This window comes from Myotis davidii, unplaced genomic scaffold, assembly GCF_000327345.1.
Source record: "Myotis davidii unplaced genomic scaffold, ASM32734v1 scaffold169, whole genome shotgun sequence".
Taxonomy (NCBI): Eukaryota; Metazoa; Chordata; class Mammalia; order Chiroptera; family Vespertilionidae; genus Myotis; species Myotis davidii.
Window position 1 is genome coordinate 1,924,144 of NW_006383005.1, and position 22,072 is coordinate 1,946,215.

Consider the following 22,072-nt stretch of genomic DNA (forward strand, 5'->3'; position numbering starts at 1 on the left):
ATTGAATTCAAGTCAATAATGTCCTTAAGCCATAACATTCGAAAGACCTAACTCTCTGACCTTCAGACTTAGGTAGAACTCCTTTAAGGAGAGTCAGGCCACCCTTGAGTGAGTTGAGTCTGTGTTCATTTTAGCAAAATGCATTAGTTGTGTGTGTGTGTGTGTGTGTGTGTTTTATTTTGTTTTGTTTTTTTTCCATCAAGCCCAGTAGCAGCTTTTACTTAGATGCACAGAGCAATGACCCTGAATGTGGTGATGTTCAAGGTAGCTGAGGCCACAGCCCAGGGGATTATCCAGTGATCCTCAAGGCATGAACAGGACCACCAGTCAGTTGTGGAAAGTCCTCTGCAATGATTTCCTCATGAAAGTGTCACTGAAATACTCAGAGACTTAGAATGTCAGCTCTTGGAAGGCCCCTCTAATATTATCTAATCCAAATGAGGCTATGTCTTGAGAAAAGAATTAACCTGACTCCCTGACAGGGTCCAGGGGAGTTTCTGTAGCCTTCTGACAAAGTCGGCACCCTTGAGAGCCACTGTGGTCAGAGGACAGAGCCCTGAGTCCTTGCGAGCAGTCAGGCTCGCTCAGCATATGTTCAGTCTCTCATCTGAGACGTGTGTGTTGGTCTGATGATCTGAGGCCTCCTTTAGCTCTGCACTTCTGCTTCTCCCTGCTCAGACTGTCTGGACAAACAGGCAAGGCCTTCTGCTGCAGCAGCATTTTGGCTGCCAAGGGTGTTTTGGCTACTGATTTGTATTCTGAGTATGTGTGTGTCTTCATTTCATAACATGGAAAAAGAGAAACATTCTCAGACAAGGTTATTCTTAGATGTGGAAATCAAATTCTATTGCAATCTCTTGGAGCCGTTTGACTTTCCTCCGAGGGATGATCTCAATACTATGTAAGGTGGTTGTCCTTGTGGTGAAAAGGGGGAAGTGCAGGCTTTCCTGGGGATCATCAAGGAGAGTCACCAGTATTGTTGGCTTAACTTTAAAGACTCATAAAATGATGGCATTTTAGACTGTAAAATTTTAGAATCTTAGAATCCTGGATCATGCCAAGGAAGCCTAGTTTAACTACTATCTACTGTAGTCTTTCAGACCAGTCTCTGCTTGTATACCTCCAGGACAGGAAGCTCACTATCTCTCTATACAGTGAGAGAAAAAGAATAGCTAACCTTTATTAAGTGCTTTTAATGTATTGGGCACTATTCTAAGGGCTTTGCACTTATTAATGTATTTACCACAGCAACCCTACAAGTAGGTTCTATTATTACACCTCCTCCCTCCCCCGCCCCCCCAACCCTGTTTTACAGATGAGGAGACTGATATATTCTACAATTGTTAAGTAGCAGGGCTGGGATTTGGACCCAGGCAGTCTCTCTGGCTCTAGACCAGTGGTTCTCAACCTTCCTAATGTCATGACTCTTTAATATAGTTCCTCATGTTGTGGTGACCCCCAACCATAAAATTATTTTCGTTGCTACTTCATAACTGTAATTTTGCTACTGTTATGAATCATAATGTAAATATGTGATATGCAGGATGTATTTTCATTGTTACAAATTGAACATAATTAAAGCATAGTGATTAATCACAAAAACAATATGTAATTATATATGTGTTTTCCGATGGTCTTAGATGACCCCTGTGAAAGGGTCGTTCGACCCCCAAAGGGGTCGCAACCCGCAGGTTGAGAACCGCTGCTCTAGACTAACAACCATTACTCTGCTGGATAGCTTTCATAGACAGGCATCTTAGGGTTCGGGGTGTCTTGCCCTCCTGTGGAAGAGAGGTGCTCTCCACTCTGGCAGGGCTCCCCATACCTTGTTTTACACTTTTAAATCATGAGTCAGCAATATAATGTTTTAGATTTTTCAGGCCATATGGTCTCTTTTATAACTACCACTGTAGCAGGAAAGCAGCCATAGTCTACGTAAATGAATGGCATGGCTGTGTTACTGTAAACTTTATTTACCAAAACAGACTATGATTACCAAAAATTGCAGTTTGCCTGATTTAAATGTAATAGTATGAATAAAAGATTCTGCGGTAAAATAAATTTGGGAAAATCTCCTGCATATCCCTATTTTAGAGATTCACAGTTCATCTTGTCATTTTAAAACTTCTCAGGGTCATGGAATGAAAAAACCCAATCTTTTTATCTCTATTTTACATTGCTGCTTTCTTCCTTTTTTTGCAAAATAATGATTAAGATCCCTCAGAACCACAGTCCCTTGTGTACTCTTGGGATGTGCCCAGCTACCTTGTTTTATAGGAGATAATGTCTGTCTCCAAGCTGAAGTACCCCTGAGATGGCTTCTAGAAGTCTGCAAAGCTACTATAAACTCCCTGTTTTCCCCACATATCTGCTTCTCCTGTGACCACTTTCATGATTAGCTCCACAATCTAGAAACTTGGAGGAATCTGCTGTAGACTTCTCCCTCAGTTGGCTCACACCACCCCTTCTAGTTAGTTTCCAGTTCTTACCAATGCTCCCTTCTCTTTCATGTATTCTTTCCCCCCATCTTCTTTGCTACATATTTCCGAAGTGTATTTGACCACAAAATTGGTTTCTCATGGTACAAACTGTGGATCTCCAGGGGGAAAGATAAATGACATGACTCCGGGAAGAGGACAGGACATATTTTATGGTGCCATTGTATCAACTAAACAGCACCTCCCAGATCCTGCCAACTCATCTGAGATTGGGGGCACCAAGCCAGAGCTGTGATGTGGACTGAGCGAGATTTGTGACGATGTGGCACTGTCCCTTCAGCTCAGAAAGGAGAGGTTCCTATAAAGACCTGCCTTCTCTAAGCCCCAGGATCTCATGTAGATCCTTGAGTTCAGTCCAGTCATTCATTTGTGATTCTCGTTCCTGAGTCATGCGTGTTTCAAGTGTGTCCTGTGAACATAGAATCTGAGTCTCTTCTCCAAAGAGCCAGGGGCAGCAGTTTGGTTGGATGATGGTGAGTTTCTTAGGGTCTGATCTCTCAGCCTCCCCCCAGCTTTTGTCTACCCTGCTGAGTTACCCACATGGCCTGGGTTCCAAATTACTGTGAACCTTTGTGACCCCTGACTTCAGGCCTTCAGGCAGAGGTGGCCCTGCCCCATGCCCCAGGGGGAGAGGAAACACCAGCTCTATAGAGAAAAGTTTTTCAGCATCTCCAAAGGTGAGGATCTTTGAATGGTGTTTTGTATGGAGGTTTTTATTTTTACTTTTATTTTTTATTGATTCTAGGGAGGAAGGGAGAGGGAGAGAGAGAAACATTAATGATGAGAGAGAATCATTGATCGGCTGCCTCTTGCATGGCCCACACTGGACATATGCCCTGACTGGGAATTGAACCATGACCTCCTGGCTCATAGGTCGATGCTCAACCACTGAGCCATGCTGGCTGGGCTGTATGGAGTTTTCACCTTAAAACTTGGCACGGAGGAAGGGGAATATGGTGGAGGGAGAGAGATACAACGGGAAAAAGAAATAATAGAAAGGGGGAAATCAAGAAAGAAACAGCAGAAAATACCCCGGGTGCTTAGTGAGGAGACAGAAAAGCAGCAAGATAGAGAATGCAATAAAGAGTGGACAGGTTATGTAATACATTAAACAATCAAGAATTTAAGTTAACAACAACAAAAAGTTAGTTATACTATTATGCATTTATGTATAAAAACGAAGTGAGCAGGTTGAGGTTCCCCATCTGTGTGCACCTGCCTCTCACGGCAGGTAGCTCAGAATCCCAGACCATTGGAGCTACCAGGGTCCTTTAAGAGATCATTACTTCCATCTGTTATTTTATAGATGAGAGCCCTAAGATCCAGAGAAGTAAAAGATGCCAGAATTACACATGCATCCCTGTGCACCAGGACTGAGGGAGCTGCCTCTGGGAACAGTGCTCTCTGAGTGGAGCCCTGCTCTCTGTCTGTTCTCATCTGTGTTTCCAGCCTGGATTCAGCCCATTCTTGTCTAGGGAGTCGTGACTGGAACCTGCTACCTTCCAGCAATGCTGTTCTGCCAACTAATTGGAAGTCTTTCTTATTGCCTTGGTACAGGATATACTGCGGGGACACCATACAAGGTCCCACCGACCCAGAGCAATACTGCTCCACCCCCCTACTCCCCATCACCCAACCCCTATCAGACGGCCATGTATCCCATCAGAAGTGCCTATCCTCAGCAGAATCTGTATGCCCAGGTAGGTGCATGTGGAAGCCTGGGCCCACCTCTTCTCCAGGTAAAGGAGCTACCAGCCTGAGTGGGTGGGTGGGTGCAGGTAAGAAAGAAAAGGAAGGAGAGCTCCTGGCTCTGCCCAGCTGTCATTGTTTATCACAGAAACAATATCCCTGCAGTTTATACATTCCCTCACTCCACTTCAGCCCTGGGAGTGACACACGAAGTCACTTAGATTAACGGAGCCCAGAATGCAAGATGGGCAAGGGCTTTTGGAAATCTAGCTCAACTGCTTTTTTATATACAAACTAGAGGCCCGGTACACGAATTTGTGCACTGGTGGGGGTATGGCCTGTGGGGATCGGCACACTGTGGGAGCGCTGCTCATCCTGGTCAGCGGAGCAGCTGTGGACCTGCCCTCTGAGTGGCTGCTCCTGCTGTGGGAGCACACTGACCACCAGGGGGCAGCTCCTGCATTAAGCATCTGCCTCCTGGTGGTCAGTGCGCGTCATACCAACTGGTCAACTGGTCATTCTGGTCATCCCGTTGTTCGGTTGATGGGCTTTTATACACACACACACACACACACACATATCAGCGGTCCTCAAATTATGGCCCGCGGGCCACATGCAAATACAAATATTGTATTTGTTTCCGTTTTGTTTTTTTACTTCAAAATAAGATATGTGCAGTGTGCATAGGAATTTGTTCATAGTTTTTTTTTTAATCCCCCCCGCCTGCCTGGTAGCTCCTAACTGCTCCTGTGCCAGCATGGTCACCCCATACTGCCCCCCATGCTGGCCTGGTTGCCCCTCATTGCCCCCCCGTCAGCCTGGTCACCCCCAACTGCCCCCGCAATGGGCCTGGTCACCTCACGCAGCCTGCTGCTCAGTCGTTTGGTCGCCCCTCACCCCGCTGCCGGCCTGGTCGCCCCACGCAGCCTGCTGCTTGATCGTTTGGTCGTCTCTCACTAACCCCCCTGCCGGCCTAGTCAACCCATGCAGCCTATTCGGTCATCCTTTCAGTTGTGATGGTCGCTTAGGCATAGATAGATAGATAGATAGATAGATAGATAGATAGATAGAGATGGGGACTCCAAGACCCAGAGAGGTCACCTATTGGGTGAGTCAGGATGAGAACCCTTATGTCTTGGGCATTTCTCTCTACCCTCCACATCCACTCTTCCTTGATAAAGTCTGTGAGCTTGAGTGGGGAGGACATATTAATGCCCAGGCTCTGCCACCAGTTGGCTGTATGACCTTGGACAAATCACTCTGTGTGCCTCAATGCCCCATCTGGGCTCCTTGAGCTAGAGAATGCTGTGTTCTGAGGGGATGGCAATGCTACAGTGACTGAGGCTTTAACACACTCTGCACATTTTTCTGGAGTGACAATTTTACATGAGGCTCTTTTTTATAAAAATGTTTTTATTGATTTTAGAGAGAGGGGAAGGAAGAGGGATAGAGAGATGGAAACATGGATGAGAGAGAAACATCTATTTATTGGCTGCCTCCTACATGCTTCCTAGTGGGGATCAAGCCCACAACCCAGGCATGTGCCCTGACTGGGAAGTGAACTGGTGACTTCTTGGTTATGGGTCGATGCTCAACCACTGAGCCACCTGGCTGGGCTGACATGAGGTTTAAATAATGAGGAGAATGCTTTTTAAATATAAAAAACAGCTATATTTAGAGTAAAAAGCAAACTTTAAAAAGAACAATAGGCTTGAGATAAGTGTTTCTTGTTTATGGTAGGCTGCTTTGCACTCTGCTCTCAGACCTCTGGGGTCACAAACCACATTCTGAAGCTCTTGTCATTATTTAGTAGAAACATTTGAAAAGCTCTGGATTCAGATGATCCAGGGGCCCTGCCTACTCCCCACAAGGTCAGTAGGCCTGTGGGCTGTGGCAGGAGGAAGCAGCCATGTGGTCCAGGCATTTGAAAGTCACCTTAGACCACGGTCTCCATCCTCAACCTTGTTCCTAAAGGGAATAGGTGGTAATAGGGAAATGCTCTGCACCTGTGACCTTCTTCCAGGAAAACGGCAGCACTCGCACTGATGTGACGCTCCCACTGGTCCAGGGGTTCCCAACCTTTTTTTGGCCACGCCCCACCTAAGCGTCTCTAAAATCCTGATGCCCCCCCTCCCCCAACATATAATTCTTATTATCCAAAAAGTGAACTCCTATTCACGTGGAGGAAGCCTGAAAGGCCATTAACTTGGTCTAAACAAGCTTCCAAAGAACATGGCATCCATGAAAGAGAAAAAAGAACGGAAACAATTTCACTAAGAAATTGTTTAAAAAATAATAATATGAAGTGATATGGAAAAACAACAAATAAAGCTTCAAAACAATAGAGAACTGAAGTGCATAAATATGTCACAATACATGTTTATATCCTGCACATGAGGCCTCTGGAACCATGAGGAATGCCAAAAATTCAGTTAGTAACTCATTCTCAGATTGCCCCCCTGTGAGGCGTCTGCTTCACGTTGGGAACCACTGCACTAGTGCTTCACGTGTGTGCGCACAGGGCTCTGGTGTTCAGCATGCCCACGTCCTCTTCACTCATTGGTTGCAGCCCCTGCCTTTACATGTTAGGCAGTGTATACAGCACATTTCAATAAAAGACAAACATTTTAAAATGCCAAATCAGTGTTACAGAAGTAGAGCTATTATCCCACTAGATCATCCTCACAGCCCTAGGAACGAGGCAGGACAGGGTTGGAGCCTGACTTTTCAGACCAGAAGCTGAGCCCAGCACTGCATTGTCCGTAATCATGTAGTGAGACAGAAGCAGAACCCCAAGTGGGGCCCATACCCTGTGTCCCTGGCCTGTGCTTCCCTTGGGGCCTGGAAGAATAGGCTTCCCCCCACCTCCTCTCCACACCCCTCCCACCTTTAAAAGCCTATGTGACCTCAGCCTCGTCTCCCCCAGGGAGCCTACTACACACAGCCGGTGTACGCTGCCCAGCCCCACGTCATCCACCACACCACGGTCGTCCAGCCCAACAGCATTCCCTCCGCCATCTACCCGGCACCTGTAGCTGCCCCCAGGACCAACGGCGTGGCCATGGGCATGGTGGCTGGCACTACCATGGCGATGTCAGCAGGTGAGGGCCATCTCTGTGTCAGCGTCGATTCATCTCCCTCCTCCAGGAACTCGTGACAGAGTGGAACACAGTCATGAAATCAACGTAGCATCATAGGAGAAACCCTGTGCCAGAGCTTCTGGGGAGTAGAGGCGGGACCCTCTACTAGTAAATCTGTCTGCAGGGACGAGGAAGATCTCAGAGGAGGGCATATTGAACTAGGCCTTTAAGGGTGAATGTACGCTAGCCAGAGAAATGAAAGAGCAAAGGGCAGTCCAAGCGGAAAGACCATGAGTATGGCGTGTTCACAGAATGGAAATGGCCTAAAGCACTTAGAAAATAGGGGTGTGAAGTTAGAGGGGTGGCTGGAGCAATCGGCAGAGATAAAGTGGGGAAGAATACCTATAGGTATCGGAGAAGGGGCTTAGGCAGAGGAGAGATGGGCTTGAAACATCCCTCTGGCTGCAAGGTGGAGGCAGGATTAGATGTGGGGGCTCGAAGCGCACAGGACAGGGGGAGGCTGTAGTTCAGAGGAGAGATGATATGAGCACCCTGATGACAGCAATGGCCCCAGGAAGGAGAGCATGGGGAACGTGACTTAGCAGGCAGGTGCATAAGGACCTGCCTCATAATTAGTTGTAAGCATGGGAGAAGCAGGAGTCCAGAAGGACCGTCTTCCATTTCTAGCTTACTCCAGAAATTAGACCCCCACCTCAGGGACCTGGAGGATGGGGTGGAAGAGAAGCCAGAGGAAGAGCAGGTTTAGGGAAGTCAGGAGGAGTTGATACTCCAGAGAAGAGATGAGAAGACAAGAGGGCTATGCCTGATTTTAGAGTCCCAACTTCTAAAGAATCAGCTGTCACCTTCTGAGGGAAGAGAGTACAAGGGGTCGAGTGGGTGGGAGGTAAGAATTTGGGATTTTATTCTGCCCCAAGTGGAAACGGTTGTTGAGGCCTCTCATTCCCCAGATCACATCAGGGAGCTTTTGAGTGCTGCTTGGTGCCAGCCTTGTTCAGTTCCTGGGTACCAGGTACCAATAGCTCAGACCAGAGCCCTGCCCTTAGGAACAACTAGGTTAGTGGGAAGCACAACCACATAAGCAAGTTACCCCTCAGGTATTTCTGCAGTGACAGGAGCATGCAGAGAGGAGGCCACTGGAGAAGGGATGGGCTCTGCCCTGGAGCATCAGAAAAGCTTTTCCTAAGGAGATGAAACCGGGCCAGGTGGGGAAGATGGGGTCATTCATGAGCTGGCGGGGAGGGAGGGCCCCAGGCAGGGAGCAGCTGTGTAAAAGACCATGGCCTCATCCTCTCCATCCCAGGGCCCTGGGATGGCCTCATCAGCTTTGCTCTTCTCTCTCTGGTGCTCAGGGACCCTGCTGACTGCACCCCAGCACACCGCGATTGGGGCACACCCTGTCTCCATGCCAACATACAGGGCCCAAGGGACCCCTGCGTACAGCTATGTGCCACCACACTGGTAAAGCCTGCAGTCCATCCAAGTGAGTGGGGTCTGGGGTGGGAGAGGTAGGAGGGTGAGTGAACACTAGGGCTGCTTTAGAATCCCAGGTGTCATGGGGCAGGGAATCCCAGTACCAGTTGCTTTCATGCTTCAGTTCAGTAATATCACTCTTAATAATGGTGTCACTTTACTATATTCTAAGTACTTAACATGTTATCTCATATCCCATCAGCTCTGTTGTACAGATAACTGCGTAGTTCAGCATCCCTAACCAGTAACAATGAAGCAGGGACTTGAACTCCAGTCCTCTAGTACTAAATTCTAGACTCTTTACCATACGGTCTTCACACTTCTTTGAACTGTGGGCACCATTCTTCAACTGAAATCTTACTCCAATCAGATGTTGGCTCTGACTAGTGCCAACCCCCCGCACCCCACCCCCGTTCCTCTTGCCCTTGGCAGCTTCTGAGGCAGTGCCAGTGAACCGCAGGGGGCAGGGGGCTCAGCAGCTCTGCCCTCCACATCCTCCAGGGGCTGTTGCACTGGACAGGAAGCAGGCAGCTCTGCTGGAAAGCACAGAGGGCTCCCGAGGGGAGGGGAGGCGGTCCCCTGGCTTCCTAAGTGGCCTTGGGAACACCACTGTCACTAACTGGCTCTCCCCTTCCTCCCCAGATCTGGAGTCACACATTGTATGCAACTACTCAAGTCTTACAGGTGCTGGAGCAGTTCCCTAGCAGCACCACCTCTATTTGCAAGAAGAGACAACGGAAGTGCAAGGGTCACTTTATGCATCTTTAGCGGTTTTGATTTTTATTTTTGGTTTATGTAAAAGCTGCTTTTTCTAATCTCCTGCCTCTCCCCACTACCCTCCTCTTAGCCACGGCCCTTCCACCTTCACCCCTCCTCCTACCTGACCAGGCACTTCCTCTCTGCTCTTCTTCTTTCCTTCCCCAAGCGTCCATTCCCCGGGGATCCCGGTCTAGCGGCAGGTAGAGAGTGGGGGTTATTGCAGTGGTTCAGCTGAAGGCACGATTTCTGATTTCCTTTGAAAAGCCTAACAGATGTAGCCCTTGGGTCCAGGGTGGGAACTCAGAGCTGTTGAGCAGGCTCCATCTTTGGGGGATGTTTCCTTTTTTTATTTTTCTCAAGATTAGTTTAGGACATTACCATGTCCTGACACAAATGAAATGTCTTCTGAGAACCATCGCAACAGATCAAGAACAAAACACCTGATTAGGTAGGAGTGTTCATAGCAGCTTAATATCCCAGGTGAGAACCTGGGGAAAACAGATTTTTGGGAGAGAACTTGGGGGTGTGGGGAGCACTGTGCGAGGGAAGAGGGAGAGAGGTGCTTGCCTGCTGGCTTTGGTTTGTAAGGCCTCTGGCTAGATTGCCTGGGCCTAGCCCCTCTGATTTGCACAGTAATGTAAACTGACCTGGCACTTCCTCAGAAGGTGATTTTGACCTCAGACCTGCCAAGCAGCTGCAGGGTCGTGGGCTCCCAGCCTCCCAAAGCCTTGGACTGCCAGGCGCCCTGTGTAACCCACAGATGGGTGCTGGCAGCTCTGAAGGTCAGAATAGTGAAGGAAAAGCAATAGCAATAAACATTTCATAGACTCATGGAACTGAAGGGACCTTAGCAATCATCTCATCCATTCCCCTATTTGACTGATGAGGAAGCTGAGGGCTGGAAAAGAGGAAAGGACTTCCCTAGATCTTGCAGTAAATTAGCATCAAATGTAGCCTTTCTACCTAGGGGCATGTTGCTCACAAAAATTTTACCTAGGGATGGACTGGCTTGGTTTTGTAAAAAGTAAGTCAGCAGTGCCCACATCTGGTGAGCTCTGGAACAGTATCTGTCTGCGTTTTTGTTTCTGTTCTTTTCCTCCCTAGACTCCAAAGGCAGGGGGAAGACTGGGCAGAGGTTACATGGGAGCAGATGGCAGGAACAGAAATTGCAAATGAAGAAATAGCATTTGGAAATTCTGTGAAGACACCTGGAACTTATGTCCTGTACCTGACTCCAGCCCTAGGAGAGTGAGCAGGTGTGCTGTCTGAAAGGAGGGTCCATGCATTTAGGACAGTAGCGCCTCATCCTGAGAGAAGAGGAGGACCAGGATGAGGCCTGGGAGAAGAGGGGTCCCTGGGTCAGAAGGCCCTGCTAGTCTCAGCTAGGAGCCTGGTTTGCTCCCCTGCACCTAGCACTTGGCTGGGCCAGCGGCCCCCCTAGTGGGGGCAAGGACATTTTACTGTACAGAGTGGGATCATTGATAATACTTGGGACTTTTAAATAACTTTTTCAATTTCAATTCATGCAAATGTGGACCTATCCCTATCTCTACCTCCCATCACTCCCTAAATCAGGAAAAAAATCAGAAACCCCTGGGCCAGGAGGGCAAAGCCCATCAGCATCCTCAGCCCAGAGTCAGAAGTTGGGGCCAACCTTCTTGGCCTGCCAGGGACCTGGAGGACCAGTAAGGAGAAACCCAGCTGTTCTGAATGGTCTGTCCCAGGTGCTGAAGTTTCATTTTAAAACAACCAAGTTTCCCAGTGTTAATCCATTTTTTGCAAATACCTCCTCCTCCTCTCTGGTTTGTAAGGGTGAAGATGGTTTTAGATTATGTCATACATATTTGGAAAATGCCAAAATAATAATAATAGTAACAGGAAACCTTGGCATTTATCTATCAGGTGCTTCATAGATTTCAGAGCACTTCACAGCCTTTAATTTACTGGCCCTGAGGCAGAGACATGGTCAGAGTTATTATACCCACTAGACAAACGAGGCGGCTGGTTCTAGAAGGAAAGGGAACTTGCCCAAAGTGAGCAGAACACTGGCATCCTGACAGGCTTCCTGAACCTGCTGCATCCAGATGGGCTGCAGTAGAACCAGAGAGGAAGGAAAAAAGAGGAGACTTAGGAATGACCTTGTTACTTTCGTTCTTTCTACACCAGTAAGTAAAAACTAATATCTAGTACCTTGCAGTTCACAAAACAATTTCACATCCATCTTCTGATTTAATCCTGTGAAATAGATTATTCCTCCCATTTGACTTAGGAAACAAACTCAGAAAAGCAAAGTGACTTGTCTATCCGCTTTCTCTCTCCCTCCAGTTTGACTTATACACAGGCTTGCAGACTGATGCTTCTATGCTCTGCACCCTCTTAGCCCTAGTATGTAACTCAAGATCAAAGACAGGCCCCAAGGCATAACCAAGGCACAGAAAGGCTGTAGTCTGAATAGCCCAGGCCCAGCACCCCTTTTATAGTATGAGTGTTGGAGCCTCGTTCTCTTGCTCTGATGGAGATCCACAAGCCTGGCCAGGCAGACATGACAATGAACTGCATTGCTGGCCCCGCGTGTAAATCCCTCTCCACCCCCTGCACTGCCTCTCCCCAGTACCACAGCTCGGTGGCCAGCATTGGGGGTATATAGATGGTTCCAGTCACCAGCCAGCCCTTTTACCCCCACCTCCCTTCTATTTGACTCCCTCTCAGTAGCTTGGGGCCTGGGAAGCTGGAGTGCCCCCAATCTGCCACATTTTGAAAATGTTTTAAAAATGTCTTCCCCGTGAGACAGGACAATTGCTGCTCCTCTCTCTCTCCTGGTAATGATCCTAAAGTGATATTCCCCTTCCCTAAATATTGAACAAGGACATACACCTGTCCAGAGTGTTTTCATGTACAAAGTACTTTGACATTGATTGCCAAATTACTCATCTTAAAACTAAGTCTCAGAAGTCTTAAGACTTGCCAAAGGTCACAGAGCTCAAGAGAAAGAGCCAACACTTGAACTCTTCAGATCCTCTGCTCTTCCTGCTGGCACCTGCGGGTCTGGGTGGCAGGGTGAGGAAGGGATGGCTTCCTGTCTGTCCCAGGGCTGAGGACCAGGACCTAGAGACGGTGCGGAGTCTGACTCCTTACCCAACTCTTACCTCTGGCCACCCAAGTTGTTCCAAGTTTGAGGTATCTACTTCTAGAGGTCTGGGGGGTGCTTCTTTGGAGGAGCTTGCTTTGTTCTGCGTCACCTCCAGAAGTGAATCATGGGACATAAAGTAGGGCGGGCCTCTTGGTCACCAAGTTCTAGCCAGTCTTAGCAAGGCCCTGGCTTAGCCAGGCCTGGAGCCCTGCATGTCAGATTCCTCAGCTCTGCTCCACGGCCCGAGTGGGAGGGCCGGGAAGGCGTGGGTCTTGGGCACAGCACTCTGACTAGAGTAACTTGGATCTCACCATGGCATTTCTCCGCGATTGCAGTTGAAAGTGTGTGGCAGCTCTGCTTTTCCATCCTGCATTCTACCACATCGCTGCAGGGACATGCCAAGCTTAGCCATCCAGAGGGGTTAGGTCAGGCAGTGCAGTGGGCAGGCGGGAAGCAGGATCACAGTAGAAACTCAGCCAGGCTAACATCAGATTCCACACCTGAGCCCCTGAGAGCTCAGGCTCCACGGGCAGGCCAGGCTGCTGCAGGGTCTGTCCTTCACCTGTCCATGGTCCCCTCCTAGAGAACTTATTTCTGAAATTAGGCATTACTTGGTTCCAGGGCCCAGCCGTCAAAATTTCTGGCAGGCCAGCTTCAACATTCCATAGCCAACCTCGCCCGAACCAGACTCGATCCCACTCGCTCAGCTTCTCTGGTGGGCACTTTCTGTCTTGCATGCTGTTGCGTCCAGCCCAGTGGCCAAGTGAGACACACAGGAGTTAGGACTGGCTGTCCCAAAGCCTGAAGGGAAACTAGAGTGCTCACTCTCCTGTGGCGGCATCCATAGTCCCTAGGTCCTGTCATGGCGGTGAGACCCGTACTCATTCCAGCTCCTGGTACAGGGGTGTTTTCCTTCCCGGAGAGAACAGATAGAACAGCTTTGCAGATAAGTACCAGCCCCTGGGAGTCAAATGGGTGAAATCATCTTTGAGCTGGACCCCAGCAAGACCAGCACCTGCAGGCTCCAGCCTTCCTCCTCCAGCCTGAAATCGGGAAGAGTGGGTCTGCCCAGAGACCACCTTCGCGGGTCAGCAGGTTGTGTGCATCTAGGGCGGGACGTGAGCTTCTCCTCACCAAGGGGAGGCCAGACCAGGCCTCTAGCAACTTGGAGTTGTAATGACCTTTAAAGGCCCAGGGCCTGTCCCCCTCTCCTGTTTCATATCACCTGTTCTCATGGCATGTAACATCCCTGTGAGAGTATTGTATATGATTTTGTATTTTTTAATTCATTTTAATCTACAGGTTGGAATCTGATTTTTAAATTTTATTGGAATTCACATTTTAAAAGGAAAAACATTTAAAATAATAATAAACCTTTGACCAGTGTCTTCCAAGTAGTTGATCAAAGAACTTATAGGTGTTTTCAAAACACAGCCTGGAGTGCAAAGATGGGAAAGCCCCATGGCCTCGCTTGTGTATATGAAGTGTAAATCTGGTTTGGTTTTGTTTTGGATTCTTTTGGGATTTTGTTTTGTTGTGATCAGATAGTGATCATTCTGAAAGATTGAAGCCAAGAATTTGTAACTATGATATTTACTGTAAGCTGTAGAACATTCAATAACTATTAAAAAAAAGTTTCCCAAAAACGTCGGGGGTGACCAGGCTGGTGGTTATTGGGGCAGGGGACACAGACCACCTCCTGGCCTGTGAGTCCCTGGCTTCTTCCCAAGTTGGTCCTAAACTTGTTCTCACAGGCAGGCCACACCTGTGCTGCATCTCCCTGCAGGCACGGGGGCTGCCCTGGACTCACCGCTGAGGGGCTGGGTAGTGGCCATCAGCACCTGGACAATGGTGTGTCCTACAGAAGCACAGGGAAGCCAGGGATGATGAAGGCTGACATCTGTGTGCTCACTTACGTGGCTGGTGCCGCACGTGATGCCTGGTAACTCTCAGAATCCTCACAACATGATGGGAAGTGAGTCCTGTTAGGCCTGTCCTCGGGAGGGACGGCTCAGGGAGTAAGTACCCTGACCACGGTAACAGCTGGGGAGGGCAGAGTTGAGCTCACCATAGTCGGCTCCACATTCCAGGCACCACCCCAGAGGAGGTGATGCCTGACTTGCTTAAAGGGCCAGTCTGTCAAGTGGGAAACCAAGGAAGGTACGTGGTCACCATCCAAATGTTCAAGTGCTGGCAGTTCTGCATCCTAAACATCTCACTTTTGTCTCCCTTCTGGACAAAGCCACAACCCCAGTCCAGGTCGGGGCTTCTCTTCCTGGTCATTGTGGCCACCATTTCCTTCCAGAGCCTGGCCCCCCACAGATCTCTGCTCTCCTAGCCTCCAAGCACTCAGCCTCTTCCACTGGAGAGAGAACAGGCCCAGGTTGGCTAACTGACCCAGCTCACACTGGGCTGTAATTACAACCCAGACACCTCTTCAGCCTTTTCCACAGCCTCACTCTGCCATCGCACCATCCCCAGCTTCCCCTCCTGTGCTCACCTGGTGAGCAGCTCAGTCGGGTGTGGGAGGGGAGGGCACCTCTGCCCACAGGCAGTGCCAGGCTGTCACAGCAGCCCTCTAGGGCAGGAAGGGGCGTTTCCCCAGGAACTTGGCTGCAGGTCCCAGTGGCAGGGCTGAGGGCCCAGAGCAAGCAGGGAGGCAGAGAACGACCCAGCGCCCACATTCTGACCCTGCAGGAAAGGGTGTGGGTCGATAAGGAACGGTCAGCCCAGCACCCACCCTGTCCTCCAGGTCCCGTCCTGCCAGTGGCCTGAGCCAGCCGTGACTCAACAGCTGGCAAGGCCCTCAGGATTTAGAGGGGACAAGCCAGGAGAGCTTCCAGCGGGGAGGGCGAGGATGGGGTGCTGCCTCTATTTGGGAACGGAAGAGCAAGGACTTTCTCATAGGGGAGTTACATTTGCAAGCAAAGGAACTGTGGTCATTCAGCCGAGAAAAGACGCTAAATTCTGGGTGATACATCTGCGTTTGGGGGAAGGAGCTCCTGAAGGCCAGGAGCCTCAGACACACCCCTCCCTTGACCTCAGGCCCTCTTCGCCCCTGGGAGCTGGCCTCAACGTCCCCGAAGGACAGGTAAAGAAACTGGCCCAGCCACACCTCTCTTACCTTCTAGCATGCAGACAATTGGGGCGTCTGGAGGGAAGCAGTGTTTTTTACCCCAGGTCCTGGCACCAAAGTGGGAGTGTCCCTTACCTGGCCTGGGAAGCCCTTTCTCAGTCTCCACCCTGGCTGATCCTGGATGTGCCTCACCCCAGGCGAGAGGGCATCTAGAAGGCATAGCCTCGGCCTCACCCGGTGGGGCTGAGTCCCAGGTGGAACGGAGTTGGGTGGCTGACGAGACACGGAAAAGCTAGACCCTGAGATACAGCCAACAGCTGACAAATAAGGAGGGAACCGTCCTTGGCTGCAGGGTGATGCCTGCCAGTCCCCCACAACGGACACCCTGTCCCAGAATCTGACAGCCTTTGGTGCTCCAGACAGTTCCTCCTGATGTCCAGCCTCCGTCTCCTTCCTTCCCTCTCGTAGAGCGTTGTCCCCTGGCTCCGCAGAGGTGCCCTTCCTTTCCTGCCCACTGGGAAGCCCCGCGAGAGGAGGTGGGGAGAGCTGGATCTCAAGGCATGTCCACCAGCCTCCCCTTAAGGGCAGAGCTTTCTCTGAAGCAGCCAGGCCAGGCCCTGCAAGGCTGCTGCCCAGTAGGAAGGCCCACAGGGGTCCCCTCCACACTCCTGGGCCTCTCTCCCTGGAGTCTTAAGGTCTCACCACCGATGGCCTGGCACAGTCAGGCTGCTGCAGGGAGCTCAGCCCACTCAGCCTGGCCCTGCTCTCGCCATGCCCTTGAGATGACACCAGCCACATCCCTGGTCTAACATGGACCCTGCATTCTTCCTGACTCCACAGCAGCAGCAACACCTGGCCTTGTGCCCCACCGTCTCCCATTCCCCTTCCGGGGTACTGCACTTTCCCGCTTTCCTTCCACCTTGCCAGTGCCCTGGAGCAGCCCAACAGTGCCCTGAGCCCTCTGCCTGGAACATGTCCCCCCGACCCCGGCCCAAGCTAGTACTGGTAGCAATGCCTACCTGAGTGCTTCCAGATGTTCTCTCCAGATGACTCAGGACTACTGCACCTCTTTACCCACCCAGTTGTCCCTAATCCCTTGACCTACATCCCATCACCAAGCCCTGGCGGTCTGTCCTAGGAATCTATTGGACCCATCTGTTTCTATCACCCACGCAGCCCCGCCTCCACCATCTCTCGCCTGGATGTTGGCAACAGCTTCCTTGTGGAACCTGCGCTCCTGCAGCTCCCCCACCCGCCAAGAACAGGCTGACCGTGCCCTTCCCCTGCCTACATGCTTTAGGAGCTCCTTGGGGTCCCTGGGATACGGCTGATAGCTTCCGAGAGCCCACGTGGCTGCCTTCTAATGCCCACCCCACCCGGTCTCCACACCTGGCAAGATGGTTCTACTTCCAGCCGCTCCAACTCCTCATTTCTGTTGATGGCTGGCCTGTGCATACGCTGTTGCCTCTCTGTGGCGCACGCTTCCCCTTCCACATTACCCAGCTCCCAGTATGTCTTACCACATCGTCTTCCAGGCTCCACTTCCTCTAGAGCTGTGTCCAGTACAGAGCCACTAGCCACAGGTGGCTATCGGAGCCTTTGAAATACACTGGTTCATAAGGTGTGGTTTAAGCGTAAAACACCAGCTTTCAAAGCAAAAGTATTAGTGGCTCATTCACAATTTTTATAATGACTATATTGAAATGAAAATATTTTAGACGTATACTGGGTTAAATAGAATGCATTATTGATATTAAAATTAACTTCACCTGCTTTTTTTTTTTTACTTTTTAAAATGTGGCTATTAGAAAAATTTAAATTACATACATGACACACACTATATTCCGCTGGATGGCACTGCCCCGAAGGCTTCAGTGAGAACCAGATGGAGTGAGGGGCCTCCCCCGGCCCCACTTCACCGGCTGCCAATGAGAAGGCCCCTCGAGGGGGCACGGCCTGTGCCACACACGGTGCCTGACAGATTCAGGGAAGGGACTGACGACCTGGGAAGAGGCCCAGGGAAAAGAAGTTCCTTGTGACACAACTCTCCCACCTTTTATTCAACAAATGGATGGAGCTGGAGATGCAAGGACAGGACAACGGCACAGTTTCAATAAATAAGAAATGGGGCAACAGTGGGGCCCGTGCCTGCACAGCCCACATAAATAACCAGGTTGCTGAGCCAGGGTGGAGACGGGCGGGGCAGCTGCCTGCACTGCCCACACTAAGGGACAGACACACCAACACCACAGGGACACAGACCACCTAAGGCAGAGGTGCCTCTCCAGCCTGTCACACACCTCCCCCAAAGCTCCTGATATCGTGGGGGTGGCTAGGCCCCACCCAGGTCAGGTCTGTTTTATCAATTTGAATAAATAAAAACAGCAGGTCGGAGGCAGGCACATGCATTCAGCCCCTTCTGTGGGCAGAGCCGTGGATGGGCAGCCCCATGGGGGCCTTGAAGGCAGAGGCCCTGAAAGCAGCAAAAATGGGGCCAGATGAAGCGACTAGCGGGAGGGGCGGCAAGGAGGTGAGCTCGCACCCACAGCACAGCCCAGAGCCCGCAGGGAGCTGGAGAGGCCTGGGGCACTGCGACTTCACAGTCAGAAAAAGGGGGACCCAGAGACGGCCAGGGATTTGCCAGGGATTAGAACCCAGGGATTCGGACTCCCTGCCTGTGACATTTTGTTGCCCCTCCTCTGCACAGGTCCTGCTGGGAGAGGAGGGGAGGCACATCTGCTCTGGGGCCCTGGACAGAGGCAGGAGGTGGCTAATTACCAAGGGTGGGGCCAGGGGTGCCAAGCAGAGGGCCCCTCCCATCACCAGGGCCTGGCCTCCTGGTGGCACAGAGGATCTTACGGGTCCCAGGATCTGACCAGGGCACAGGGTCAGGGCATCCTGCAGGGAAGGAACTGGGTGGCAGGGACGGGTGGGTTTCCAACTTGCTCCTGTGACTGCGCCTGCCGCGGCCTCCTCGCTGGGGCAGACACTGCCACCTCCGGCCTTGCCGTTTTGTCTGCTGGGCCATTGCTTCTGGATCCTTGCAGGCCCAGCTGCAGCTCGACCTCCTCCAGGAAGCCTTCGGACCTCCCAGGACAGGGCTGCGGTGCCCTCAGATGACCAGGTTGCTCTCACTTAGCCGGACCACATAGCGGCTCTCCTGGGGGACAGAATGACTGGTCAGAGCTGAGGCTCCAGGAAAGTGGCCCATGCCCAGGGGTCCCTGCACCTCCACCCCTACCCCATCTGCAGGCAGGTAGACACTTCCTCTCTGTGGCCCTCACCTCGGCCTTCTTCTCTGCTGAGGGCTTTGGCCACTTAGTATGGCTCCCACTACTTCCCAGGAGTGCCCGCTGCTCAGTGGGGTGGCCAGCTTGTGGGGAGTCAGTGAAATCACCCACTGAGGGCCCAACCTCCGTGATGGTCTTCACCTCAGAGGCCCATGAATTTGTCCGCTGCTCAGGAATTCGGGCCACGCGGAACCTGTGAAGAGAGGTGGTGCAATCATCCCCCGATTAGAGGAAGAACCCCAAAGCAGAGAAGGCAGCAGGTTCATTGGTCAGGGCCTGAGGCCTTCCCACACCCTTTTATCCACAGATGAGCCCCCAAGCCTAGTTTGCAGGTAGACAGGCCCTTGGCCTGAGGGGCCCAGGTGTGACCAGTAGCCAGGATCCTGCCTCAGGGACCCAGGGCTCCATGTGAGAGGATCCCTGAGCAGATCCCTGGTCACCCCACTGCCCAGAGGCACCTGAGGCCAGGAAGGGAGGTGGGGCGTCACCAGGCAAGGTATCTGGGGCTCAACCTGGGGCCCTGCTGCCCCCCACTCACACCCTGGCTGTCGTCTCTCCCTGACCCTGCTTCATCTGCGCCCACCTCACCTGCCCACAGACAAGATAGTGATCTCGCCCTGGCGTCCGGCCTTGGCCCCGGTCTTGGGCGCCCTGGCTGGGTTGGGTAGAAATCTGGGAGTGGGAGTGGTAGCGGCCGCAGCTTCAGGGGACAGCAGCACCTCGGGCCACTTCTGGTTACAACGGGAGCACCAGACGCCAGAGAGCGAGGTCAGGCCCTGCACGGTGTGGAGGTGGTGGTAGTGTGGGCAGATGTACGGCCTGCTGGGTCCGGGCGGCAGCCTATGGAGGGCACAGGTGGCAGTGGTCACGAGGGCAGACCAGGACCAGGAGACCACAGAAGGTGGTGAAGGGTATTGAGGTGACAGGAGAGGGAGCATCCCCAGGAAGTGGGCTGATTAGCTGGTTAGGGGCTCCCCTTACCACCTGCCCACTCACCTGGGCACAGGCCGGTGGCTGGTTTGTACCAGCTGTTTGCTGTGATACTCCTTCAGCAGCTCCTCCAGGGCCGCTGCATTCTCTGTGGGCAGCTGAAGTCAGAACCCGGCCCTGGGCCATGAGGGGCACTCCCCCAGGACCCCTGGTCTCAATACCAATCCCCTGACCTACCTGCCATGCCCTCCCTGCCTGGGGCACGTGCCTTTTCCCTCCCTACCCTCCCCTCCCCAATCAGGCAAGAATAGGGGGGAAAGGGGGCAGCACTATCCATCACACAGGTCAGAGAGGGGAGGCTGGCCCGGTGACCCCTGAGGCTGCCTCGCAGGCTCTGAGAGGAGACCCTCCTCTCCTGGGCACAGGGATAGTCAGGCCTTCTCCTCACCTTTCTTCTCCGTGATCAGGCGCACCAGGACCCCGATGGTGTCCTCGTTGGCGTCTTCAGCCCCGTAGGCGGGGTTGTTCCCTGGGGTCAGAAGAGGACTGTGACTCTGGGGAAGTGAGGAGGGTGGAGCCCCAGACTCTGGAGCTATACCAACATGTGGCAGCAGAGGGCGCACCAAGCCTTCCTAGGCGCTGGGCTCCAAGCCTGGGTGTTTACAAACCCGTCCAGGCCGCAGCTCTGAGAAGCCCATTATCACCCTCACTGCTCAGCATCACTGCTCCCTGTACCCAAAGCCCGGAGCTTAGCAGTGTCAGGTCCATCGGAACTCCACCGTTCCTGCAGGGAGTGTGGGTCGGGGCAGCGCTTCTGGGGCCTGCCCTCTCCCCCCTCAGCCAACACCTCCTGCAGACACTGCCAATCCCAGGCCTGTTACCTCCCTGCACACCCTCCTGTCTATAAGCTAACTGGGGGCGCTTGGCCAGCTCAGGGCCCAAGCCTCAAAGGCATGAAAATGGGCCACGTGCTCAATCCTGGGCCAGCAGCAAACAGCTCCTAGGACAGCATTTGGAAAAACCCTAACTTAACTCTGGTGCTGTGTCACATGTAGAAATTTTTTGATCTTTGCAACCATAGTAAAACAAAGATTTATGTTTTTGATATTTATTTTATATATTTAAATGCCATTTAACAAAGAAAAATCAACCAAAAAAATGAGTTTGCGTGTCACCTCTGACACGCGTGTCATAGGTTCTCCATCACTGTCCTAGGACTTGTACCGAAAGCAGCCAGCAGTTAGAGTTAGTCCTGAGCTGGGAAAAGAAGGGAGTCCCAGGCCCAAAGCTCCGGTCTCCATCCTGCCCGCCCAGACTTTATCGTCAGGAGTTGGGAAGGGCTCTGGCCAGGCCCAAGCCTGAGGCACCGGCACAGGAGGTGCCATTTCAATCTCAACTTGGCCATAAGGCTCCTATGGGCAATATATGTGCACATGCCCTCCTGGCCCTCGGGTAGAGTAGGGTGTGGGGAGGAGACAAGGGGCCGAGGGCCCGGGGGTGGGGGTGGGAGAAACACACGTCTGTCTCCCTTTGGTCCAGGACTCACAGCTCAAATCACAGCCTGGAAACCCAAGCCTCGCCTGGTGCCTGCCCAGGACAGCTGCCCTTCGGGCCAGAGGTCAGAGGTCACTTTGAGGATTGAGTAGGAGGTCAGACCCTTGAACCACACACACACTGTAGCCCTGAAGAGTTCAGACTCCGTCAGCCAGGCATGGCTGCACCCAAAGTGGGAATCCCACTACAGCCCCTTCACCTGCTCTATCCGTCACCACCTAGAGCCATCTCATCCTCCCTTCTACTTTGTCAGTGGCCCACATGCAGCACCTCCAGGAAGCCCTCCGGACTGGCCCTCTGCAGGCCTCTCCCTGTCAGACCCTCCGGGCCAAGCAGGATCCCTCGGGCAGCCCCCAGCTGAGCTGGGCCGGCCCGTGCCCTCTGGCCTCCCCACCAGGACTCCGGGCCAGCCTCACCGCTGCCTCCACCTCCTTGCTGCCCGACTTCCTTGTTGGCAGTGCAGTGGTAGCCCTTCCGCTTGAGCAGGTTACACACCAGGATGCCCAGCAGCCCCATGAGGCAGAAGATGGGCACGATGGCGATAACTGCATAGGGGGCCGCTGTCTCCTCCTGGC

At 52.0% G+C, this 22,072-nt stretch overlaps 2 protein-coding genes across 9 annotated transcripts in view; one reads left to right on the forward strand and one right to left on the reverse strand.

The window, feature by feature from the left end:
• The window catches only part of FAM168A (family with sequence similarity 168 member A), a 158,545-nt gene extending 148,382 nt beyond the window's left edge, over positions 1–10,163 (forward strand). For 7 of the 8 annotated variants that reach the window (XM_006777948.2, XM_015557486.1, XM_015557483.1 and 4 more), the window contains 4 exons: positions 4,056–4,198; positions 7,114–7,288; positions 8,638–8,768; positions 9,401–9,573. In XM_006777948.2, coding sequence (XP_006778011.2) covers positions 4,056–4,198; positions 7,114–7,288; positions 8,638–8,750 — 431 coding nt within the window. In that variant the 3' untranslated portion in view covers positions 8,751–8,768; positions 9,401–9,573. Of the gene's footprint in view, positions 1–4,055; positions 4,199–7,113; positions 7,289–8,637; positions 8,769–9,400 lie in introns of all 8 variants that reach the window. The other variant, XM_015557485.1, reaches the window with a different exon arrangement.
• Positions 10,164–17,761: 7,598 nt separating this feature from the next.
• The window catches only part of RELT (RELT tumor necrosis factor receptor), a 7,804-nt gene continuing 3,493 nt past the window's right edge, over positions 17,762–22,072 (reverse strand). The window contains exons 6-11 of the mRNA XM_015557481.1: positions 21,914–22,042; positions 20,392–20,472; positions 20,010–20,091; positions 19,602–19,853; positions 19,008–19,206; positions 17,762–18,883 (exon numbers count right to left, since the gene is read on the reverse strand). Of these exons, the coding sequence (XP_015412967.1) occupies positions 18,836–18,883; positions 19,008–19,206; positions 19,602–19,853; positions 20,010–20,091; positions 20,392–20,472; positions 21,914–22,042 (791 nt within the window). The 3' untranslated portion in view covers positions 17,762–18,835. The remainder of the gene's footprint in view (positions 18,884–19,007; positions 19,207–19,601; positions 19,854–20,009; positions 20,092–20,391; positions 20,473–21,913; positions 22,043–22,072) is intronic.